Source organism: Microtus ochrogaster, chromosome 22 (assembly GCF_000317375.1).
Source record: "Microtus ochrogaster isolate Prairie Vole_2 chromosome 22, MicOch1.0, whole genome shotgun sequence".
NCBI classification, from domain to species: Eukaryota; Metazoa; Chordata; class Mammalia; order Rodentia; family Cricetidae; genus Microtus; species Microtus ochrogaster.
Window position 1 is genome coordinate 24404606 of NC_022023.1, and position 19700 is coordinate 24424305.

The 19700-nt window shown below is 42.7% G+C and overlaps 1 protein-coding gene across 1 annotated transcript in view; it reads left to right on the forward strand.

Annotated features, from left to right (window-relative positions):
• Arrdc4 (arrestin domain containing 4) overlaps nucleotides 1-6444 on the forward strand; it is a 12551-nt gene extending 6107 nt beyond the window's left edge. Inside the window, exons 4-8 of the mRNA XM_005357768.3 lie at nucleotides 768-870; nucleotides 1589-1845; nucleotides 2370-2532; nucleotides 3416-3570; nucleotides 3944-6444. Of these exons, the coding sequence (XP_005357825.1) occupies nucleotides 768-870; nucleotides 1589-1845; nucleotides 2370-2532; nucleotides 3416-3570; nucleotides 3944-4000 (735 nt within the window). The 3' untranslated portion in view covers nucleotides 4001-6444. The remainder of the gene's footprint in view (nucleotides 1-767; nucleotides 871-1588; nucleotides 1846-2369; nucleotides 2533-3415; nucleotides 3571-3943) is intronic.
• Nucleotides 6445-19700: the final 13256 nt, after the last annotated feature.

Sequence of the window (19700 nt, forward strand, 5' to 3'; positions counted from 1 at the left end):
TGCCAAGCAGTGTAACATTCTGACTGTGGATTCGGTGTGTGCCAAGCAGTGTAACATTCTGACTGTGGATTCTTACATCACTGCTTCTTTCCCCCGACCTTTACATTGTCTTACAACATAATTCCGCCATCCTAGTGAGATGGCTCGGTGGTAAGAGTGTTGCTGTGAAAGCAAGAAAACCCAAGTTCCAATTCCCAGCATCCATGAAGAAACTGGGTGTAGTAGCCTTACATAACCCCAGAATCTGGGGACAGAGGCAGGTGAATCAGGGGCTCACTGGCAGGCTAACCAGCTTAGATTAAAAAGTGACCTTCGGATTCGCTGGGAGACCAAACAAAAAGAAGGTGGTGAGTGATAGGAAAGATGCTGGACGTTTTCCCTTGCCTTCTGCATGCCCTGGCATGGGGGTGCACACGCCCACACACACTTGTGCATATACTACGCCATGCCTACCACACACACGCACACACACACACGCACACTACAACAATACTTGTAAAATAAAGTATGAATACAACCCTTGGTTACTTTTCTAAAGGATGTTGTGTCATTTCCTAGAAACACAATAACTTTAGAATAAAATAGGATAATGTCACATTCGTTCAAATCTAAGAATTTGCCCTAGTTTTCCTAAGAGGAAAGGGGGTTTTAGTGCACGATATCACATAAGAATAAAAAAGATTAGTGTTTCTTTATAATTATTCTCTAGAAGACTATGAGTTCTCTTGAATGGTTCAAGTAAAGTCTTTTTGTTTGCAACTTTCAAGACTCCTATGCTGAAAACGCAGGAGAAAATGATTGGCTGCTGGATCTTCACGTCTGGCCCTGTGTCGCTGAGTGTCAAGATTGAGAGAAAGGGCTACTGTAACGGTATGTCTGCGAAGGCCCAGACCAAAGGCTTGTTGATTTTACTGGGTGGTTGGCGCAACTTAAAGCAGTACATTTTATAATCTATAAAGTACTTTGTATTTTAAAATATAATTAACATTTGCATATTTTTAAGGCCATGTATAATAGGATTTAATAAAACTCCCATTTTTTTTTTTCTGATTCCAGTCTTGTTGCTTTAGTAACAAAATAAAATTCATGAGAGTGGGGAAGCACTGGCTTTTTATTTTCATGTTGCACAGGAAGATGCAGAGCTGTTGGCAAATTGTGGGACAGATGTGTAATGTTGAGAACCCACTTCCCTGCCCTGTCACTGTCTGCACCTTAACCTTATGCGTCCCTGAGAAGCCAAGGCTCTGCTTGCTGCCGGGCAGGTTTTCATTCCTCAGACTCCAGTGAGGTTGTTAGTAAGCTTAGCCCCTCCTGCATCATTTCTTTATGTGCCTTATCTTGACTTATGCATATTGTTTAATTACATATCTTGAGGCTTCTGAATGTTGTCTTTTTACAATGGAGAAGTGAGTAGAGGCACTGACCTAACATGTCACCTTCGGCTCTGCTGGCCAGTCCTCTCTCTAAGGTTTCTCACAGAAGCTTCCAGTCAGGGCTGCAGCTGTGTTGGGCTGTGGCAGTGTTCACTGATTTCTTGAGAATGTTCTGAATTGTCCCCGAATCCATCTGGTTTCACTTCTCTTTTCAGGAGAAGCTATTCCCATCTATGCCGAAATAGAGAATTGTTCCTCTCGCCTGGTTGTTCCTAAGGCGGCCATATTCCAAACCCAGACGTATTTGGCTAGCGGAAAGACAAAGACAGTCCGGCACATGGTTGCCAATGTTCGAGGAAACCACATTGGTTCTGGAACCACAGACACATGGAACGGGAAAATGCTGAAAATTCCACCTGTTACTCCATCCATCCTGGACTGCTGCATTATCAGAGTGGACTATTCCTTAGCTGTGAGCAAAGCTTCCTCAATAATTAAACATATGTAAAACAGAGCAGTAAGCCATAGGATTGCAGATTTTGTCTCTAGTTATTGCATTAATACTTAGGGAAATGTTAGGATTCCTGCCATTTGTGGGTATCTGAAGATAGGCCTTCACTGTCACTAAAAATATCTCTGTACCTACGGGAGTTTAGTGACATAAACTTAAAGGAATTGGGGTGATTGTGAGGAGTGTTTGTGATGTTGAAGCATAGCTTCATTTTCCACGATGGTTACAAGATATGTCAGCTTACAGTGAAACACGCACAGGCCACAGCCCCCTGTCACAAGGTTGTGCTGTGGTTAGTGTTTGTTCATTTTGTTTGTCCTTCATTTTGTTTAGTCAGGACAGTTTCTGTTTGTCCTGGGGTGGCCTGCAGAGAGACAAAGGCATTTGTTTCCATGAAGAGGAAGTTGAAGCTGCTGAGTTCCCACGAGGTTTCTCCTAAATCTGTGCCTTTCTCTCTCACGCATGCTTTTCTGTGTGCATCTTAGGTCTACATCCACATTCCTGGTGCTAAAAAACTGACGCAGGAGCTGCCCTTAGTTATCGGTACGATTCCATACAGTGGCTTTGGCCGCAGAAACAGCAGTGTCGCAAGCCAGTTCAGTATGGACATGAGCTGGTTGGCACTGACCCTGCCGGAGCAGCCTGAAGGTAAAGCATTCATGTCTTCTCCAGTGAGGTTCCAGATAGAGACTAGCTGAAAGCAGAACATGACAGGAACAAGTGTTTGCGTGTCCACTCTCCCACCGCATTAGTGCGTACATGTTCTTTTGGCAGTGATCAAATGCCTGGCAGAATGACACCACAGGGAAGAAGGGTTCGTCTGACTTTCGTTTTGAGGATGCAGCATAGGGTGGCAGTGAGAGGCGTTTTAGCTCTGGCTGCAGGAGCGAGGGGCAGCTGGCCACGTTGCATCCCCAATCTGGAAGCAGAGAGAGATGAGAGCTGGTGCTCAGTAGAGCCCAGCTCTCTTAACCGAGTCTGAGTGCCTGGGACAAAGCTGCTCACATCAAAGTGGTTCTTCTTTCTTCAGTCCAGTCTCTGGGAAGTCCCTCACAGACATGGCCAGTGTTCTGTCCCCTAGGTGATTCCATGTCTGGGTTGACAGTGAATGAAGCATCACAGCTCCTCTGTTGTTTTATTCTATCTTACACTACTAAAATTATATCACATCCCCGGGAAAGGCATTTACTCTAGCCATAGCACAAAGCCAGTGACAAACCCAGCAGTAAAGTCGGCATCTCCCAAGGCTACTTTATAATGTTAAAACAACAAGAAATGGTTCAGGTAGAAGTATAGACGGTTGCACATCTTCTATAGTTATACCTTAGAGACTTTTGTTTGCCTAGACTGTGGCATGTAGGTCACAAGAAAAAGAATGTCATGGAAATAGATTGTCATCAATATTAGTGGCTGTGTATTAAAGGAACTAAAACTTTTCTTGTGATGGCCACAGAATCTTCATTGTGGCTCAGTCTCTTGCTTTGGGAATTTTTGCATGGATTTCAGACCTCAAACTCCATTTCTGTTTCAGCACCACCAAATTACGCAGACGTGGTGTCCGAGGAAGAATTCTCCCGACACGTTCCTCCATACCCTCAGCCCCCTGACTGTGAAGGAGAAGCCTGCTACTCTATGTTTGCCTGCATACAAGAATTCCGGTTTCAGCCTCCACCTCTTTACTCAGAGGTAAAGAAAATTAAGCTCATTATACTGTCTTCAGATAATCACTTGCACCCCCCCCCCCACTCCATTCATTAATGGACCGTTGCTGACTCACAGTTGGCTGGGTATATGCATAAACTTGTTCTTACCGCGTTGATAGATTATCACAGCCACTTATAACATTTTCTGGTATTTAGCTTGTGATCTGTGGCATGCACATGCACTCTTGTGGGGTGCCTTAAAGATGTTTTATTTGGCCATAGAAGATAGAGAGCTCAGCAGTCGGTGGCGGACTTAATAACAGGTGCTAGCAACTAACATTTACAGCTATCATATAATTAGAAGTAGGTAGGAGAACCAAGGTGCTTAGCCATTACCCGGTTTTTCTGTTTTGTAGGTTGATCCACATCCCAGTGATGCCGAAGAGACCCAGCCTGTTTCCTTCATTCTCTGAAGAGACTGCAGAATTCACTGTGTTGTTACCAACTTAGAATATTGGTTCTTTTGCCTGCCTTGTTAGAGGAGAGAGAAAGTTAACTTAAGAACGTTGATGCACTTCAGGTGTGAAGATGACAGATATGGAAGACTATGAGAACCTTTTGGTGGGCAGGTGGGATGGTTACTCAAGTTTAGGGTGGGGCCGGTTGTTCCCTCTAAAAGTGGATGAAAATGTGAACTGAAATATTGGAAGTGCTGGTGGTGGAAGAGGAAGTGAAGGAAGGCCTGCACTGTTGGAGAGGGAGTCTTAAGGAGCTGGAATGCTACTGGAGTATGCTCTGACCAGGGTTCACACAGTTAGCAACTTGTGGGCTTGGTAGGAAGGCCTGATTTGGGGGAGCAAGACAGCTTGGAAGTGAGTGTGAATGAGGAAATGGTCTACTCTCAAGAGAATTGAGGTTTTGGGGTCTTCATGATTTCTTACCATGTTACCACAGCAAGGATGGAGGTCCTTGAAAGTGTCCTTTTTGGAGTCCATGGTCATGGGAGATCCTGAAGGAAGTGACAGTGTGTCTACTCTTTCCTGGAGAGGTTTAAACGTACACTGGAAATTGGCTATGCTGTGTTAGGAAGCCTAGAAGGGATTCCTTCAAGCTTGCCACTTCAGAAGGAAAGAGTTCTCATGTGTGTGTGCAAGGCTGTTCTTCCACTTTAAGAACTTCTGCAGGATGTGTGTTTGATGTTCTCATCCCTTGTTTACCTGGGGAATATTAGAAAAAGGTGGGGTAAGCATGACATCTTTAAGATATCTGATGCCTACACAAAATAGAGTGTTCTCTCCTGCTACCTCTGGTGACTTTGTCAGGCCTGCTTGCAGAACTCCAGGCCTGACTGACCTTTGGGGTTTCTGCTAGATGTAATTAGCAGACACCTTTAACCTGCCACTTGATCTGAAGCTAGACTAAGGAAAAACTCCATGAACTTATCATTAAATAGAAACACCTAAGATCTTAAAAGAAATCCCAACCCAAATGAGGATAGGAACGTGCCTGCACTTCCTGTGATGGGGCTTTGGCGGGTGGATGACAGTTACCATGCTGTGCATTCTTATTCCAGTTCATTAGTAATTCCATTTAAACTGTGATTTTTTTTAATTGTTTTGGTGCAATATTTTGTCGTCATTGAGCCTCAGGATAATTGAGACTTGCAGGGCTGTGTTGCTGCTAGCAGGGTCAGCAATGTCTTTACCAGCCTCTTCTCCTCCCCGTCATGGTCACAGGCTCAATTGTTTTGCCTCCAATCTGTCGGTCCCAGGAGCTGAGAACATTGCTGACACCAGGTGGGAGGGATAGTCTCCCGGTGAAGGTCTGGACCAGCCAAGTCCTAAGGGTTTGATCTAGAAACCCTGGTGCTTTGCAGGCAGAAGGTTGTGCTGTATCCATCCGAATGATGGATTTATCTCCAGTCACCAAATTCACTTAAAGACATTTGTCTAGGGTTAAATTTTATATTCAAAAGCCAGTGGGCCATTCGTTCAGGAATTTTTGTACCAAGGTGAGCTACATATGTACTTGTCCCCTCTGAGCATACCTCTCCTGTGGTTGTGTTAGTGTCAAACACAAGTATTTCATTGGTAAGTCATTGTCTCAAATGCCAAATGGTATTGCCAGTACTTGTGGTGTGGGGATTGCCATAAACATTGTTTCTTAGGTTGGTTTTTAGAGATTTCTTTGGTCTTTTTGTTGTATGTCTGTCAACAGTTGTGGGTGTTCGAGTGCTATCTAAACTATTCTGTTTTCACTGTAGAAAAGATGGTGAGCTGTCTGTCGGCTTCCAGCCCATAGTTTACATGCTTGTCAACACGCGGTCCGTCTCCATGAAACCAAAACCAAGGGAAAGGAAGTGACAGGGTGGACCAGGTGGGCTCCCTGTAGAAAGGCCAGTGCAGTCAGTTGCTTAAAGAAACCGTGAAGAACCCTGGGGAAGTGAAGCAGAGCCAACTGTGGCATTCACGAGACTAGCTCAGAGACACAATTGTATGTGGTTCTGTCTGCCCCAAAGCTTATAGTCAGGATAAGATGAATGTAGAACACTGCTTCAGAAACCCTGCCAATGAAGATCAGATTTTAGCTGCTAATACTTGCCTGTTTAGTCCCCTCTTGCTCTCTTTAGTTTTGGAAAAATGAAAAGTGCCCTTCGGATTTTCTTTTTGATGCCCGAAGTTTGAGATTAAAAGTGTGTCTATCTTTTGCTGCACACAGATCTTTCCTTCCCTGGGCAGAACTTTCCTTTCTATGTTTTTTGTTTTGCACAATAAGAAACTCAGTAGGCAAGGGTTATGTTTTTGATAAGTTCACTAGCTTTTTAAAGATTTTTATTAAAAATGTAATAACTTAACCAAGCAGAAAATAAGAATTGTATTTTGTACTCTTGTTTGAACCCCATGGGTTCCTTTTGTTAATAAAATGGTTATACAAAAGATCTGGGTGGCTAATTTTGTTCCTGTGTTTACTTGAAAGACTGACTTGAATCATTATAGACTTCATGAAAATCAATACCCACACAGAGAATCCTGTTATTAAGGTCATTTGTTTATGCATGAGATCAAGAGTAAAGGCCTAACCTGAAGACTTCTGGGTCTTTACAGGGGGTGGACTCCCAAAGGAACTCAGGTACTAGCAATCCAAGAAGAAAAATCACAGACTAAGAAAGTATAAACTACATGAGTCAAGGAGAGAATATATCTTCTTTATTCCAAATGACAGCAGGAGTCTTGGCTTGGCTCAAATCTCAGTGAGTTAGCAGATCCATGAGCTGTTATGGATGCCACTGACCCAGCAAACGTCTCCTTTGTGAATACATGTGACTATAATTGTGATGTTACCAAGAAGATGTAATAGTAATTCATCTCAAGAAACCTGCCGAGGCCTTGTCTAGAACAGTTAACGCTTGCTAAGCAGTGGTGTGCACCCTGGTTTGTTCATATTTACTTGTTTGTAGCCTGTGAGATGCCAGCCATCACCGTGTTTGCAGCCACATATGTCGTCCTCACAAACTGAAATTCTTGTCATATATAATAAGGAACAACTTACAAGATTACCGCTAAGTTTTCTGTTGTCTGTACTGGGAAAAAGGTGACTTGTAAAGTTTAGAACTAGACCAGACATTCCTGGGAAAGGAGGACACAGCTCTCCAGTTAGAGAGGGGAGCAGTAGAGCTCTGCCCACATCGTCTGTAAGATCTCTGCTTGCTCTGGAGTCTCCTGAGTCTACATCTCTAAAGAAGCAATGGAAAGAGCCATTGCTTCATCTGCACAGCTTGATGGTTGCAGACATACATGCTAGGCTTGTGGTAAATCAAGTCTTTGGTGTTTGTTCCCCAAAGCCCCGCCTCCAGAAAGCACCACAATCTGCTTAAATCGCTTCTTAAGTATGTTTAATTAGTACTTGGGATTCCTTCTTCAACACAAGATCTAAGACCTTTGTATTTCAAAATAATTACAGCCTCACTACAAAAACAGTACACCAAAGTTCCCTTAGGCCCACCACCCAGGATCCCCCAGTGCTGCCTGCCATCTTACACAAAGAGGACAGTAGCTAAACCACAACACTAACACGGAAAAGCAAGCTTTTGCATACACTTGTTATTTTCTTCTGAAAAATCTCGATAATTTCATGTGTAGCTCTGTGACATGTTACCACATGTGGAGGTTCATGTAATCATGGCCATGATCAAGATTCAGAACGGCTCCATCATCACAGAGACACTCCCTGGAGTTGGCTCTTGGGTCACACCTCTACTGTTTCCCTAGCCCCACCCCCACTATACCTGTTTGACATCTCTTATTTTGCCATTTTCAGAATGCTGGATACAGGAACTCATTCAGCCTGTATCTGCTGGAGATTTTGTTTTTCATCCCATGTAGCAACTTGGGATTCCCACACGCTGCTGTCTGCACCAACAGAGTGCACCTTCATGTTTGAGCTGAGGTATTTACAAGCAGAGATTAGCTCCTGCTAATCTCTTCACTTTGCAGTCTGCAAATAAAATGTGTGGCAATTTTGTACATGTGATACTTTCATAAATATTTCAGTTTGGGGCTTGGGGGCTACTTTTTATCTGGCAGAAAATACAGTTCGGATCTACATGAACTTTCAGGGGTACATCCTCAGCTTATCAAACTGCTTCAAGTATTTTGCCTATAAATGGATAGTTGTGGAACCATAGATGAACATTTATTTTAATAGAGCTAAGTCAGTGATTTCTGAACTATAGAAACTACGCAAGGCTACTTTTATTTTGTATCAAGTTCCAAATCTGGTATATTTTGGTCTAAGATGCGCAGTAAAGAGGCTACTTTTGCCTTGTATGTCTGCATATTAAGCGCTGGGATTTCTTCCAGGCTCCTTTTCATCTCTCAACAGTCTCAGTCCCAACTCTTATTATCTATTGAGATAGCACATATAACACAAACATTTTCAACTACAAATATGCTCTTTCGTAATCTTGTGAGACACAAGATTACTGGTTAAGACTCAAGTTTTCCTGGCCAGGAGAACTTGTATTTCATATTGGCCATTTGTGCTAACCTTAGGAGTTTGCTCTTGAAATTAGGAGTTGAGTCTTTTGGTTATGAAAAGAAGTAAAATACCTAAGTCTTGATGGCAGGAAAAGACCTGCTTCAGACAGCATCTTCTCCTGGGGATCGGCAAAACACTGGAGCCTCCCTGCACTTGAAATGGCCTCAACCATTGATTTAAGTGCACACACATACCACATACATGCAAGTACACACAGATATCTGGTGATACAAATGTATATAGATCAATATATATGGACACATGCAGACACCATTTTTTTTCTGGTTCTTTCATCTGTACTCATTGCCTCTAGTTCTGGTTCTATTTCAGGTAGGTTATAAGCTTGGTTCCAAAGAGAAGAAACACTATTGGAAGGGTAGTCCTTTCCCACCAGCCTTTTCCATCACTAGACAGGAAAAAGCCTAGTGTGGTGGCAGTATTGAGGACATATTGAATGAGTGAACTGAGTGTAGGCAGTGTACACCAAGAATTTTTTTTTCCTTTGAAAATTTACCACAATATAATGATTATGTCTCTACACTGCCTTGGATCGTATCTTTATTTGGTGAATAAAAGACAGAAAATGCTTCATATCAAAACAATGATGATTAGATCAACTCTAGGGAACATTTGTTCTTCATGGACTAAGACTCATTACAGAGTGTGAAGATTTCTCTGCACTGAGTTTTATTTTTCCACTTCAGTCCATCTATTTGTTTACATGTTGCATGAGCACTGTTTGCTCTAGTTAGCTGGACTTGCCTCCAATGGTTTAATGACTTGATCCAATGACATATACAGGTTTATGATAATGAATATCAAAGCAACATAAAATTACACACATCTGCACACATAAGACATACCCTTTCATGTACACACATACATGAACACAGATACTGCTTATTGGATAGAGGTTTCACCCTTATAGAGGATAAGAGATGCCATCATCAATTGTTGAAGGAGCGTTGGGGCTGCGTCCTGCCACCAGGCTAGCTTTACACCCAAAATAATTAATTACATGGAAACTGTATTCTTTTAAACACTGCCTGGCCCATTAGTTCCAGCCTATTATTGGCTAGCTCTTACATATTGATCTAACCCATTTCTAATAATCTGTGTAGCCCACGAGGTGGCTTACCAGGGAAGATCTTAACCTGTAGCTGTGTCGGGTGGGAGAATCATGGCAACTGCCTGACTCTGCCTCTTTCTCCCAGCATTCTGTTCTGTCTACTCCGCCTACCTAATTTTCTGTCCTATCAGGGCCAAAGCAGTCTCTTTATTTAACCAATGAAATTAACACAAAACAGAAGACTCTCCCCCATCAATCAATTGCATTATTGATAGACCAGGACTCTGGAGACTATATACTCTGAACATCAATCCATCCCAGGGCTAGAGGGACACAAAGCATAAGCCTGATTTTCAGTAGTTGCGGCACCTTGCACAATAAATAGATAAGGAACAAACACTTGTTCAATAAAAACAATTTGCCTAGTTCCAGGAAATCTTGGTATACTACTTCAGAGTACAGGAAATGAGAAGCAAAACCCTAGCTGACACTGATGAGAGTCCAGCACATAACTGAGATGACGGTAGGAACCACTGCAACCGCATATGAGAAACTTCAGGGAGGGACTGAAGGGCTGGCTCAGTGGTGAAGAAAGCTTAATGCTCTTGCAGAGGACCTGGGTTCAACCCCCGGTATCCACATCAGGTGGCTCCCAACTGCTTATAACTAGTTCCAGGGCATGATGCCCTCTTCCAAACTCACCAGGCACCTGCACACACATGGTACATATAAACTTATACAGATACACAGAAGTTATAAATAAATTACTTTTAAGAAAGAAAGAGGAGAATTTTGTTATAGATCTTTGATAGTCCCAAGGGGACCAGAGTTATGAAAAAAAAAAAACTTAGGCTAAAAATTGTTGTAATTTTTCTTTTGTCTAAACTAAATAAAGTTGAAGTGTGTGTGTGTGTGTGTGTGCACGCGTGAGTGTGCACATGTGTTTGCGCATGCACACATGCATGTACAAATGGGAAGAATGTGATATTAAGCTAAAATCTTGCTTTATCCTTCTTTGGAGAGGATAAAGGCAAAAGTTCCTGGTAAATCTCTTAGAAGAGCGCATATTTACTGAGTTATTTAAAAACAAACCTGTGTGACTTCATCCCCAGTTCAGCCATCTGGCCTTTTTACCTAAGTGCAGAATGCTGGGTCCCGCGGAAACCCCAGCAGCAAATGCTTTCCTTTGTCTTATCTGATACAACAAAACTCCTTGGTCCTGATGTCACAAGATAACTTATCATCTCACCTGTAAGCTGATATAAACACCAGCAGCTATTCCCCTAAGATGTTTGCAAGCTGCCTCAGATACATAACCATGCATTCCAAAAAAATTAATCTCACTGCACCTGCAGCCTTGTCTTAAAACAACCAGCTCCCAAATTGTCATCCTGGAAACAAAACAAAAATGGTTCTCTCTGCTGATGTTCTTCTGAGAAGAAGACAGTTTAAGCAATGTCTAGATCCAAAAGGGGGAATCCCGATGACCTCAGACCTTGCTCTTGGTCACACCACTGAAGCCACAAAGTGAGAAATGTTGATGGAAGTCAAGAGGCCTATCTATTAACTTCTCAGCACCCTGGGACAGACAGTGACGTGGGATCTATGAACCTTGGCCAGCAAGTGACATTAGGTCAATAACCTTTCAGTCTTTGCCTATACCCAAGCAGGCCTCAGGACTGACAGAGCATACCTTGTTTCTTCAGGTGAACAACTGACCACAAACTTTTCTGGGCCATGGCTTCACTAGGACTGGGAGAGACAAGTACACTGAGCTTATCCTCAGTGAAGTCCTTCCCCATGATTCCTAACTGAGACCTAGGAACCCCAACACCAGGGGCCCCAGAGAAAAGAAGGCACATGAATCAGAAGCAGCTATCAGCCTGCATCCCAGGTTCTGTAGATGAAGTGCACTGGGAAGAGACGGCCTGTGGTTAGTGTGTATGCATTTACTGTTTACTGATGTTTGCTTTTAATGGGCTTCCAACTTCTGCGTAGAAAGTTTATGCCTAAAGAACTAGGCAGCGCCGAAGCAGGCTCAGCTCTTCTTATCCAGACAGAATCCAGATGTCCTGCCCTCTTCTTTCCCAAGGGAATCAATCTGTCCTAGAAGTCCTGGGACTGCTCTGACTTCACACTGAGTGTGCCATGTCCTGAGTCATCAGGCGTGAACACGCTCCACAAATTCACAGTAGACCAACTAGAGAGCTTCATAGAGTAAACATGTGTTGCTTTTAAACACACTGCCTCAAATTACCCCCTACTCTCAACAGCCCTAAGTGGAGTGCTGTCACGGAAGTGAGCAAGGACATATGGGTAGAGCTGGAATGTTCAGCCCCCGTGAGCCATTGGTGGCTAGATCATAGCCTCTGTGGAAACCAGACCTGTGTTTTATTTATCTTCCCCTCCCACTGCCATGTGCCTCCATTGTCCCATCCAGTCATGGAGGCAGTAGCTTGCCTAGTGTCAGCTTGTAAGAACCAGGGACCATGATCCAGCTTTGACTCCAAGGGCTTACAGTTCCTTTAGGACTTCAGCTCTCTGTTCTTATATACAGGACAAGAGCACAGAAAAACCCATTTCATCTTCCATCTTTCTCCTTTTCTTCTCCCTTTTCCTCTCTCCTTCCTTCCTTCCCTCCTCATCCACCATGAAACGAGCACCTGATTTTCTGAGATTGGCAGGTCCCCTTTTTTTCTTGCTGTTCTTTCCCTAATAACCTTGACTTAAAGAAAGCTGGGCTTTTCAAAATCACCATCCTAGGTCAGGCTTGGTGTCAAGTGAAGAATAACCGAAAAACAAAGTGACAAAATTACATAGGAGATGCGCCTAGTTCTCCTGGCACTGTCCTCAAGATGGCCTGCTCTTCTCATGTCTGCTCTGGTGAAAAGTCTCAGTCCATTGAGGTTGTAATTGAAACCTACTCTTTCAGGGTATCTGAAACTCATTCAGAAACAATGTAGAGGGGAAAGCTGGGTGCCAGGCCATGGTGGCACTGGAGAAACCAAGGAAGAAATGAAGGAGAGCTGCATCATAGTGGGGAGAATGTCTCTGGAGAGTTGAAAACTGGATTTGAGTACTTCCAGACATCAGACACGTAATAACAGCTTGTCCATATTACACATTACCTGGCTGCTTGCAGGCAGCCTGTGGGTAGACAATTACTTCCCATTTAAAATACTATCCATGTCGGGGTTGTGGCTCAGGGATAGAGTACTTGCCAAACATACAAGACACTTTGAACTCCATCCTTAACACCACAAATAACAGTGATAACAACAATATCCCCATGTCTTTAACTCCTACCCTAACTAGCTCTTGCAAACTTTCAACTGCATACCACATTCCTCTCCAATCCTCAAGAAAATTCTGGAAGAACCCATGAACCCAGTCAGCTCCCATTCTTCACTCCTTTACTTTGCCACTTTGTTGGTGAGGGCCCTTTCCCAAAAGGGCTGCCTGGACCCCACCCTATTGCCTTGCCTTTTAAAAACTGCTTGCTCGTAGATCAGAGACAACTTTCAAGAGGCGGTTGCCTCCTTTCCCTCAGGTGGTCACTCTTGATGACAAGTGCATTTAACTACTGGACCATCTCCTCATCATTGTGCTTTAAATCAGCTGCTGTGTTCACCTTTTCCTCTGTGAGTTTCTCCCTCAACAAGTCATTATTTCACCAATAGTCACCAGTGTTTAACACTTGGTTAGTGTGTCACTCCATTTGAGTTGGTTTTATTTCTGCAGGTCAGTGGATTATGTGGGAACATATCCAAGCCTGAAACATTGTTTTTGCTCATATAAAGTAACAGTAGTAAAAATCTGGAGGAAAAAGAGAGAGAGAAGTGTGCAATCTGGGCTGCTGGAGGAAACCAAGTAACTCAAATTCTGACTCCCCACTGAAGATGAAAGACTAGACATTAGGCCCAGTCTGCCTTCACTCATGTCTTCAAGTGTTTTCTAGACCTTTACATATCCTTGAATCCTGTCTCTGAGTCAAAACGAGGCTTCCTCCATCTGCAGCCCGTTGGCCAGAAAGCTCCAGAAAACGCAGAGTGACACCGTGATGGTCAGTCATCGTGGTCACTGTGGTGGTCAGCTCCAGTGTCCACTGTGATGGCCAGTCATAGTGGTTACTGTGGCTGTCACTGTGATGGTGAGTTTTAGTGTTCATGGCAATGGTTTTCCATAGTGGTCCCTCTGGTGATCAATTGCATTATTCATTGTGATAATATAAGTGGTTATAGAAATGGTCAACTGTGTTCACTGTAATGATCAGCCATAATGATTACTGTGGCTGTCACTGTACTGGTCAGTTTTAGTGTTCACTGTGATTGCCAGTCATAGTTGTTACTGTGGTTTTCAGCAGTAGGGTTCACTGTGATGGCCAGCCATACTGGTCACTCTGGTGGTCAGCTGCAGTGTTCAATGGTCAGTTATTGTAGTTCCTGGTTATCAGTGGGAATGTTCACTGTGATGATTAGTCATAATGGTCACTGTAGTGACCAGTTGTGATGTCCACTGTGCTGGTCAGTCATTGTGAACATCACATTGCTCACTGTGGTGGCCAGTTGCAGAGTTTACTGTGGTCAGTCATAGTGGCCACCATGGTGGTCAGTTTCATAAGTGATAGTGTTCACTATAGTAGACACTAAGGTTCTCAGTTTTAATGTGCACTGTGATGGTCCATCATAACCTTGGAGAAACTACATCTTCCAGAGAGCTCACTAGGAGGTAGAATGGAAGAAGACACCAAGATACCATCACATTTCTATATACAGCACCAAAGCCCAGGACAGAGGACCAGGAGCTGACGTATTGTATTGAAGAGGAAAAGCATCATAAGGATGGGCCATAACCTACAAGTGTATGCAGTTACCAGGTCCAGAGGCCACTAAAAGAAAGCACAAGATCCCTTGCCTGGGGTCAAAGGAAGGAACTGAGCATTGAAGTGCTCCCAAGGCTTACTTTGAATTTGGCCTGGCTTCTCAATGTCTGTCTTGTGGCTATTGGCCATTAAGAATCATTAAGACCTCTGTTTAAGTAGAGCCATGCTAGAAGAAATGGACCATTTGTCAACTTTACTGCTATTGTTGTTCATTGTGCACTTGTCTGTAGATGGGAACGTGTGTGCAAATGGCTATGCACATGGGGGCTGATGGTCAATGTATGGTGTCTTCTTTTCTCTCCCACCTTATTTGTAGTGATGGTATTTCTTCACCACATCTGAAATTCATAATTGGCTAGATTGCCCGGCCAATGTGCTCCAGGGGTTCACCTGTCTCTCTCCCAGCCAGCACTGTGGTGACAGATGCATGAGGCCATGCCTAGTTATTTTTGTAGGTGCTGGGGAATCTAAATTCAGGTCCTCATGAATTTGCTCACTTACCAACTCCAACCCCTAATTTTGAGGTTTTTTTTGTGAGCCAAGACCTCACTTTATTTCCGTGACTGGCCCTCAACTCTTGAGCCCCACCAGCCTCCTGGCTCAGGCTCCTAAGTAGTTGATATAGTAAGAATGTGTGTGTGTGTGTGTGTGTGTGTGTGTGTGTGTGTGTGTGTGTCTTGATGCCTATCCTGCAAATGTCTTCTTATCTTCTCCTCAACTGTTTGGTCCAGGTTGAGGGATTCAGTCTCTCCAGTGAGATTTTCCTGTAAAAGTCTCCTCATGTGCTCAGTAGAGAGTGTTGGAAGCCCAAGGAATTTTTATAGTTATTAAAGAGAAAAGCGAGCATAATTCTGTGTGTTTCCATTAACACAGACTGCCAATTAATGCTTTTGGTTCAAAAGCCTTCAAACATTTGAACAACCATTTGCACGTTTAAATGACTCTGTGTAACAGTCAAGCAGGTGGTTAACTATATGTATATTAAATTCATAGAGAAATGGGTAATTTTCAATTATAATTGTCAATTCACAGTTTACATGATAAGAATTTTTTTGAATAGAGCCATTAGCTGATTTAGCTAGCCAGGGTTTTTATAAATCATGGTTTATTTGCTTATTCTTTTTATAAAAGAGGAATTCTCAGTAATCGCACATGATTCAATTAAATATTTACTTTGGTCCTTATTTTGCTCAAGTGCCAAGTTTGACAATGGATGAAATATCATTGGCCTTTTCTTAAACAGCTGTTTGGATGCGGCTGTTTTATTAGTTGTTTTGTTTAGTATTATTACTCCGATAATGGTTTAAAAGTTTTATTCATTGGCTATTAATTTGTTTTTTTATAAATAAAGTCCAAATAGGGCTGCCGAGCTGTTCCTTGTAATTTTCCAGCGTATTGTACTTTCCTGGTAATATGTTTTGACAATAGAAACTTGGGAGCCAATCAAAAGCAGCCCCAGTTTTCTAAATGATACCCTTTAAAGCAAAACTTTGAAATATATAGCACTAGCTAGCACATAATAAAATTTGATGGTTTTGTTGCTCTGGATACTATCCCTCTTGCCTAGGCAACAGAAATCATTTAAAAGCCTCTCATTTGGCTTTTACAGCACCAAAGGCAATTCAAGGCAAGAACAGATCTGGGGGGTGGGGTGCTACTGAGCTGTGTGGAGTTGCAGAATGTTATTCTGAGAGACGGCTTCAGCATCCACAATCCTGCCTTTTGGTCTGGTCTGTTTCTGATGAGGCAGAAACTTTCCCTCATAGAGGAAGACAAGCAGAGCTAGTAGAGGCTTCACAGGTAGCATCCCAAAGTTTAGAACTCGAGATGACCTCCTTTTAATGCTCCATATCGGCCACTAATGTATCCCATTCCCCTCCTTGACACCGCTATCTTTCCTATCTCAGCCATCCAGTCCTGACCTCTCAAACAACATAAGACAAGAAACACTTTAGTCTCTTAACCTGCTTCCTGCAGATACAGCCAGAGTCCCATACATTAAAGGGAGACTCAATGCGGCTGAGCATAGCAGGCCTCCAGTAGTGAGTGCTAGAATCTCTTTGGGTTACAAGCTATAAATAAATGTTGATATTAGTCAGTGTTGTATTCATTGTGACAGATCCCTATTATAAAAGCATGTAGAGGAAAGCATTATTTTGGCTTTTACTTGAGCTTATTACCTTATTATACCAGCTCCCATTCATCAAGGAGGGAATAAATAGTAGTGAAATCATTTATGAATGAGTACATATGATATTTGTCTTTCTGGGACTGGGCTACCTCACTCAATATGATGTTTTCTAGATCCATCCATTTGCCTGCAAATTTCAAGATGCCATTATGTTTGTCTGCTGTGTAGTACTCCATTGTGTAAATGTCTCACATTTTCCTTATCCACTCTTCAGTCAAGGAGCATTTAGGTTTTTTCCAGGTTCTGGCTATGACAAACAACGCTGCTATGAACAGAGCTGACCACATGTCCTTTGGTTCTATTGAGCATCCTTTGGTTTTAAGACATAAAGCAAAGAACACCAGCCTACAGATCACAATGCCAGAGAACCTAGATAACAATGAAACCCCTAAGAGAGACACATGTGGATCTACATGGGAAATAGAAAAAGACAGGATCTCCTGAGTAAATTGGGAGCATGGGGACCAAGGGAGTGGGTTGAAGAGGAGGGGAGAAGAGGGGAGGGGAGGGAAGGGGATAGGAGGGAATAGGAGGGGAAAGGAACAGAGCAAAATGTATAGCTCAATAAAATCATATAAAAGTGGTAGTAAAGGCATGATTGCCTCATGCTAGCTTATGAGCAGAGAGGACACAGCCTGGGTCCCACACCTCTTTGAGGTATATGTAACTCTCACATGTAAACAGATGGGGGCCTTAAAGAGAAAATAGAATTTTTTAAAAAGATTTGCTGAAAGGAAACAGAGTCTTACTGAATAGCCCAGGCTGGCCTTGAACTTGTGAAGCTTTGTTTAGAGTCACAAGATATCTATGGGCCCTTTTCTGCAAAGAGAGATAAGAATTTTTTGTTCTTCAGTACAGAAAGGTTTATCAAGTTGGAGAATCAGCAAAGAGTCAACACCAAACAGAGCTAGACTTGGCTGTAATTCCTGGCTATTCAGGTTATACAGCCTTGGGCATGTCATGAGAGCTTCTTTGGGCCTCTACCTTCTTATCTGAAAAATGAAAATCATAACAAGATCTCAACAGCTATTTAGAAAAGTACCGAGGTGGCTTCTACACGAAGTCATCAACTGTATCCCAGTGAGTGCTAGGTGCAGGTTTTTCCCCTGCATCCTTGTCCTGAATGATTTTTCCTTACTGGTTTATATAATCTTTATGTAGTCTGGCTCATTGTCCTCACTAGAGGATTATTTTTTTAAACTTGTGTGTGTGCATGAGTACGTGTGTGTGTGTGTGCGTGTGTGTGTGTGTGTGTGAGATGTGCTGATGAAACAGAACCCAAGGCTTTATACATGCTAGGCAAGTGCTATACTACTGTATTATGTATTCCTAGTCCTGTTCTCAATAAATATTCTATTATTATTATTATTATTATTATTATTATTATTATTTATGTGTGTGTGTGTTTGTATACTCCCTGAGGAAGGCTAGAAGTGGGCATTATAGTCCAAGGAGCTAGAGTCACAGGCAGCTGTGAACTGCCCAAAATGGTTTCTGGAAATTGAATTCAGATTCTCTGAAGGAGCAGCAAACACTCTTAACCACTGAGCCATCTCCCTAGCCCAGTAAACTTCCTCTTAGAGTAACGTGTATGTGGACTTGTGCTCCTTAGCCCTTGGTATATTTATTATTTCACTTCATATTCACTCGCTCACTTCATTTAATTTATTCTTCCTTTTTTACACACCATATCACCTGGTCAATCAACGGCACCCTGCTTTGGGCAGAAAAATAAATTAATAAGATGTTTACTTGTCAGCTGGGATTATAAGAATATAATGACCTTCAATAAATGATAAAATGTGATATGGACGGTAAGAAAGAGTCCATCTGAGAGAACAGGTGCATTTGAACCTTCCAAGGTCAGTGTGGCTTATGGGAGCTGCACCATGGGAGGTTTAGTAGATGTTAGACGTGCAGGAAGAAGGTTCGTGCCATTCCAATGGAGACTCAAGAGCAAATCTTGATTTATTTTTAGATCAGTCTTCGTAACTTATCTCCTTTTACCTTTGAGGTAATTCTGCAAAGCAGTTATTATCACCTTCTCAGAAAGCTTGGAAAACTTGGTGAAGGTCTCAGAGCCAGTGCGTGTTGGAATTTTGGTTCAACTTGAGTTGCCTGTATCTCACAGCTTTGTTGGTAACATCTCATTACACCAGTTCACCAGGATTTAGCAGGCTGGCCTGGAAAGTCCACGTTCTACTTGTCACCCAGACATGTTGAAGAGCTACATAGGAAGGACTTGGGTGCATCAGATGACAAGGGGCTTGAGGCGAGCCTCAAGTGGGGACTTCATGCTATGGCCATTGGAGTCGTTCAGGGACTCTGTAGAGCAAAGGCCGGTGTGCTACCCATAAGACCTGCTGTGTGTCAGCCAAAATCATAATATCTGACCTTGTGAGACACTAAATTGAAAAATCAAAAAAACTGCTCCTTTACAGAAGGTAAAACTTTAGTGACAAGCAAGCCTGGCACTCAGACACTCAAATGTGCAGGTGAGATAGCCAGTTGAACTCTGCCCCTTCTGAACACACGTTTGCTGAGTGTGTCAGCAAACGGAAAAGTGAAAGGGTAATAACTCATGCATACAACATACTATGTGGCCATGGGAGCTCGCCATGCGTACTGTGAGAAAAGCAAACAAACCACTCTCGTTTCCTGCTAAAGCAGCTTGCTTTTCTTTGCACTGCTTGCTTAACTTTCCACATTTGCATTTTGAAAAGAGGCCTTCATTCTGTTATTGCTTTTAATAATATTTTCATTTATTCTTCAGCATTTTCAAACGTGTGTACGATTGTCTTGGTCATATCCATACATCACTCCCCCCTCTTCCCCCACCTTCCCTCAAGAATATCCTTTCTCAGCTTCAACACCCTCCTTTACAATTATTTATTTACTTATTTTTTTAATTGTTTTTTTTTATTGAGAAAAGGAAAAAAAAACAAGTTTCCGCCTCCTCCCAGCCTCCCATTTCCCTCCCCCTCCTCCCACCCT